Source organism: Microtus ochrogaster, chromosome 6 (genome assembly GCF_000317375.1).
Source record: "Microtus ochrogaster isolate Prairie Vole_2 chromosome 6, MicOch1.0, whole genome shotgun sequence".
In the NCBI taxonomy this organism is placed as follows: domain Eukaryota; kingdom Metazoa; phylum Chordata; class Mammalia; order Rodentia; family Cricetidae; genus Microtus; species Microtus ochrogaster.
Genome location: NC_022013.1, coordinates 85,167,945 through 85,174,412, shown reverse-complemented (window position 1 = coordinate 85,174,412; position 6,468 = coordinate 85,167,945). Strand labels below are relative to the sequence as shown.

Sequence of the window (6,468 nt, the reverse complement as noted above, 5' to 3'; positions counted from 1 at the left end):
CCCTACAGAATGGGCTGGGCTCTCCTACATGCACTAGTAACTAAAGGATCCCACGCAGAACTGTTCTCGCACCCACCAGATCTAAGCAGTTCTCACCTGAGCCTTCTCCACTCGGGTGACTGGATCGAGATGACAAATGTTGATGGAGGAAGGTCACTGGTTAATTAAATAAAGAAGCTGCTTGCCCTGATAGGTTAAAACATAGGTGGGAGGAGTAAACAGAACAGAATGCGGGAGGAAGAGGAAGTGAGCTCAGACTTGACAGCTCTGCTGTCTGGAGCAGAGACGCTATGCTCCCGGCTCCTGGGCGGACGCGGGTATAGCTCTGCTCTCTGAGACACACGTGATGAAGCTCCGACCCAGGATGGACGTAGGCTAGAATTTTCCCAGTAAGACCCCACCTCGTGGTGCTACGCACATTAATATAATTGGTTTAATCAAGTTTTGAGAATTTGTCGATAAAGGGCTAGAGCTAAAGGGCCAAGCAGTGTTTAAATGAATACAGTTTCAGTGTAATTATTTCGGGTAAAGCTAGCCTTGTGGGCAGCGGGGTGCTAGGGACGCAGCCCCGCCGCTCCTATTTCAACAAAATGTAGTCAGGAAATAAGTGGATCTCAAACAAAACAGTGAAACAGTGATTGCTGGATGCGAGAAAGGACAGCGGGATCAGAGGGAAGAGAGGTTAGATGATGGGTACCAAAATACAGCTAGCTGGGAGGAATCCATACTGCTATTCCATAGCATACAGGCTTAAGCCCTTACCAGACGAAAATAGTCAAAGGGTTTCCAACACAAAATCATGACACACTTCTGACATAAAACACCTGTCATTCTGATATTTTCATTACTTATTATATATTTATGCTGAATTACTCTACTGAAACATTTCAACTTCCAAAAGGTTCCCAATAAACACAATGATACACTTTTTGAAATGGTAATGCTAACTACCCCAATTTTACTGTTACATATTATATACATACACTGGACACCATAAATTTGTTTAGATACTTTATGTGTCAATTACATTTTCCTAAAAAGCACACATAAAAAGAGATTTTTCTAAAGCCAGTATGGATTCCTTGAGCATTATCTTAAATTATCATACCACATTTAAATTATATGCCATTGCAAATGACATATTAAGGCTAAGAGTGCACTATCACGCTAATAACATCTGAGAGCATTTCACCAAAGGCAATGCAATGGTTTGCTCCTGGCAGAGCTAATGCTAATAGTCAAATTCACGGCAAACGGTGTTAATTACACAGCAGTACTGCAAAGAAAAATGACTAATTAGTTCTCTATTAAAACTTGAAAAGACACATCAGATTGAACTAACGCTCCTCCTCATGTCAGGTGTGCATATTTTCTTCCAATTATTTGTCCAACAGAATAATTAGCCCATGATTTCTTAAATAATAATTTATTACCATTGACACTTGAGGTCCTAGAACTGTAAATCCAGAGATCATCTTCTCATTCATCTCTATCCAGAAGTGGTAAACAGTGTAACCAATGTAGTCTATATGTTCTGGCTAGTTTGAGACTAGAACCACTTACACCCTCAGTGAAGAGGACCCGTGGCTGCACAGAAGCAAAATAAACCTGACTGTACTTGACACCCACACCTGGGAAGCCATAGGGCACCCATGGCAGCCGGCAACCACCATGGTAGCTCAGGAAAAGAACAATGCTCACCACTGTCCCAGAGCCTAAGTCATCTGAACCTGCAGCTTTTCTTAGCATCTAAAGGGCTGACGACACCAAGGCATTCCCTGGGGCGACACCTTTTGCTGTCACTCTTTGCTAACATGGAGAACAAACCAAGAAAGGGAAGAAGGGGATAAAGGGAGGCGAAACAGAAGACAAATGTCACTTAGGCTAACAGCTATGTTACTAACACACTGAGTGAGATCCCTTGGTCCTGCTCAGGAGGAAATCATGAGTACTCCCTTGTACGGCAAAGGATTATAGGTTGGATTGATAGATTCAAAAAATCACGGCTTCCATTCATAAAACCCAGAAGTGCATAAATGGAGACCTTAGAAGCTAAAGACAGCACACTGGGTGGGGGACTCAGAGGCATGGAGCCCTGGACTCCAAGTGCGACCAAACTGACACAAGGTGGCTACTGAAGCCCTTGGCTCTAAGCAACATCTGTGACAGCAGCAGCTGGCAGCAGTTCGGCACCAGCTAAGCATGACAGCTTGAGCCTCAGGTATCATCAGGACGCCAGCGCTAGCATCCTAGCTCTCAAGCACCTTGGATGTAGAAGCCTTCTATCTTCAAGGCGCGGCAACTCCCAGGAACCCCTCCAGTGACCAAGGCCCTAGGCTCTTGCCCACTGACTTCTCAAGTCTTTGTTTCTCCAACCATTACACTGCTTTTACTCTGGACCCTGAGCTGGACACTCTTCAGCCATCGTCACAGGTACTGTTCCACTACCATCGACTTCCCCTGTGTTACCAGTCCAGACCACCACTCTATCCATGATAGGAAAAAAAAATCACAGGTAAGTGAGAGAAGTCCCTTTAGGAGAAGCTTTTTATTGGGTTAACTTAAAACACCACTCAGCTCAGGAGGGAGTCATCACGTTGACTTGAAAACTAGGTGACCAACCTAATAATGATAGAGCCAGGAACAGAGGAAGTAGGGCATGCAAATGAAGGGTTGTATTTGTACCAATCAAAGAACAGTTTTTTAGTTCGACCAATCAAACAGCTTCTTTCTGAGTTCATAAAGTGATATTCCCACTCCCATCTTGAAAAAGAGCAGCAGCAGAGTCATCTAAAGTTCACCAAGGCTTGGCTCATGCTCCTGTCTTCTCAGGCCAGTGCATGGTGTCTGGAGTGGTTGTGACCGGAGCAACGCCTCCTGAAGAGGAGTCCTTCTAGGGGGAGCATTCACAGAGTGATCACTACATGCCCAAAACAGCCTCACTTAGACAAGCACAATCCAGCCAGATACCAGAAGAAGGACTGCTTGGCTGACAACTCCCTGCTCTAGGCTTCCGGCAGAAGAGAGGGGTTCATCTGCCGTCATTTAAAGGTCTGGACTTCTGCTCTCACTGCAGGATTACAGATATTCATGGAAAGGACTGTATGGTGCTTATAACAAAGCTTAGCAAAAGTCACAAACCTAACATTCTCACGCTATTGAATAATTCTTCATAGCACCAACCCTCTCCCACAGTTTCCCTATGAAGATGAGTCCATCTGCCCAATTACATGACTGTGCCTACTGTAGATCTTTACAAACTTATGTGTTCCCAACCTACCCTAGAATCAACTAGACAAACTTATGTGTTAGCTGTTTATCAAGGCAAAGACTTCTTCAGGTCTGTTTCACGTGATAAACACGGAAAAGTAAAGTCGTCATTAAAGCAGTATGTGGAGGTCACTCAGTGGCTAAGGGTATGCCTACCATGAGTGAGGCCCTAGACCTACAAGGTTCTCAACCCTCCTAACACTGAGACCCTTCAATACAGTTCCTCATACGTCAGTGACCCAAACCATAACACCATTTTCATTGCTACTTCATAGCTGTCATTATACTACTGAGCATTTTCTCAGTTCCTATGACCATGGGAGTTGGTTTCTGATGGTTGTGGCCCACAGGCTGAGTGCCAGGACTGAACCTCTGGGGAGAGGAGACAATGGGAGGAGCGGGATAGGGAGAGGGAAGGAGGAAAGTTCAGTCGGCAAATGATAGGTTTAAAGATAGTCATGAGTAATCACTTACTGGACTCCAGATCGTAGAATGAATAGAGTCTCTCTGACTCTGAGGGCTTCTCGTCCATCTGAGAAGGGGAAAGAGAAGATAAAGGTGACCGCTCCAATACATAAATAAGTATATTTGACCACACTTGGATAACTGGATGAAATTTTTGTGTTTGTTTTCAGACATGATACACTACTACATTACTATGTAGCTCTGGCTGTCCTGGAAATTAGTCTGTAGACCAAGTGGGGCTCCCAAGCACAGCAATCCACCTGCCTCAGCCTCCTGAGTACTGGGATTAAAAGTGTATATTACCATACCCAGCTACAACGAGATTTTTTAAAATATTATTTTCTATATGCCATTTTCATAGCTTCTTAAAAACATTTATTTATTCATGAACTTAGTGTGTGTGTGTGTGTGTGTGTGTGTGTGTGTGTGTGTGTGTGTGTGTGTCAGTGAATAACTTAAGAAGCCAGTTCTCTCCTTCCATCACATGGGTTCCAGAAACAGAACTCAGGCCCTCAGCTTGCAGCCAGCACCACTAAACACAGAGTCCTTTCTCCAGGCCTCTTCAGTTTTTCTTGGAGTTAGTTGGTAACAACCTTAAAAGCTGCCTTGAAATATCACCAAAGCAGTTTTATCTCTAAGTAAAGAACTTTTTACAAAAAGTTCCCATACTTTCACATTCTCAAAGCCTCTATCAAAGTTCAGAGTGGAGAAAAGGGAACGAAAAATCCATAGTCAATTAGTAAATGAAGGGACCAAATTGGAGCCTGCAGTAACCTGAGGCATTTACACCACAACCTAGTGGAATAATCTAAAAGAGCCCTCAGATCAGGATTTCAGGCTCCACTGTGTTACAGCGGAAAGGACAACAGAATCACAAATCCTGGCTCTACAAAAGAAAAAAAAAAGGATTGTCAATTAAATATATTACTATCTAATTATGTCCGCACTTGAAAAGACAGTAAAGGCATGCAGTGTATTCACAGAAAAAAAAATGACAAAGAAAACACAGTAAGTACTAGCTTGTAATATCCGTTACCTCAAAACTCTACTCAAGAGAGAGATTACAAAATCTCTATAGACAGAAGCCGTACAGCCATGGTCATCAAGTCAATGACCGAGTTTCAAGGAACACGGGTTTCTTGTCTTACCATACTGCCTGGGACAATCCACCCTCCACCTTAACACAAATTCAGTCTGTCTTAAATACGGATAGGATCAGCAATCACTTTTATCAAATTAAATCCAGGCTTCTCTCGTGGGCTGTGTACTCACAAGTTTGACGATGACTCTCCCCAGAAGTCTCACGGAGTCAGGGGGATATCTGGGCTTGCAGCTTTTAAGACATCTGCACTCCCGCTTGTGGTCCGGCCAAGCTTTTTTCTAAAAACAAAGAGTAGGGAAGGACATCGAAGACGAAAGTTAACTTTCACTTAAGCCAATCCTGAACAACGAGAATCATCAACCTTAATTTAGTTTCAAAAGCCTAAATATATCTGTAAAATACAAAACTCATTATGTAATACGGCAAATGATCCAGAATTTAGTCTTTGTCAAGTAGGTACCAGATTAAGACACCAATACCTCAGTTTCACCTTGTCCTTTCATTTGCCCCTGGTTATTACCATAACAACCCTCTTGTTATTACGGGTTACAACCCATAATAAGAACCAGTGGGTTTTTCTTAGTGCTTAAACTTAATATTTAGCCATATACAAGACAGTTTTTTTTAATAAAAATGTCACTCAGACAGTGGTGGCGCACACCTAAACAGGTGGATCTCTGTAAGTTGAAGGCCAGCCTGGTCTACAGAGTGAGTTCCAGAAAAAACAAGGCTACACAAAGAAACCCTGTCTCAAAACACCAAAACCAAGACTTCCCCAACCCCCAAAAAAGAACAGACTCACAAATAAAAATATTACTTAGAGCCAGAAAATAAAACATGTGGCTAAGGGAAATCAAAACAGGGAAACTAACATTCTGAGTTTCCACCTTGCTGTAAAAAAGTCAGGAATACCAGGAGGGCTAACAGGCACAAAACTATGAAGACTGTATGAAAGGCACTAACCCATAATATGCAGTTTGCTAAAGAGTGTACAAGGTCATACATCTGCCCTGGCTTAATTATAACAGAGCCTTTGCATTTGAAAAAGCATGTAGCTGGGAAGATAAATTTTCTGATCAGCACACTTGTGAGACTAACTACATGATGAGGTTGGGGAAAGCAGAGGGTTGGTCACCAATCTAGACATGAGTGTGAGCAGCTGGTCTCATATCCAGATGTAAGTGTGAGCAGCGGGCTGGTCTCATATCTAGACATGAGTGTGAGCAGCGGGCTGGTCTCATATCTAGACATGAGTGTGAGCAGCAAGCTTCACCTATGCAGACATGAGTATGAGCTGCGGGCTAGTCTCATATCTAGACATGAGTGTGAGCAGCGGGCTGGTCTCATATCTAGACATGAGTGTGAGCTGCGGGCTAGTCTCATATCTAGACATGAGTGTGAGCAGCAAGCTTCACCTATGCAGACATGAGTGTGAGCAGTGGGCTGGTCTCATATCTAGACATGAGTGTGAGCAGTGGGCTAGTCACCTATGCAGACATGAGTGTGAGCAGTGGACTGGTCTCATATCTAGACATGAGTGTGAGCAGTGGAGTGAGCAGCAGGCTGGTCTCATATCTAGACATGAGTGTGAGCAGCGGGCTGGTCTCATATCTAGACATGAGTGTGAGCAG

General features: G+C 43.5%; 1 protein-coding gene across 1 annotated transcript in view; it reads right to left on the bottom strand.

The window, feature by feature from the left end:
* The window catches only part of Smyd3 (SET and MYND domain containing 3), a 567,552-nt gene that overhangs the window by 430,491 nt on the left and 130,593 nt on the right, over nt 1-6,468 (bottom strand). Inside the window, exons 3-4 of the mRNA XM_005348982.2 lie at nt 5,008-5,115; nt 3,745-3,802 (exon numbers count right to left, since the gene is read on the bottom strand). Of these exons, the coding sequence (XP_005349039.1) occupies nt 3,745-3,802; nt 5,008-5,115 (166 nt within the window). The remainder of the gene's footprint in view (nt 1-3,744; nt 3,803-5,007; nt 5,116-6,468) is intronic.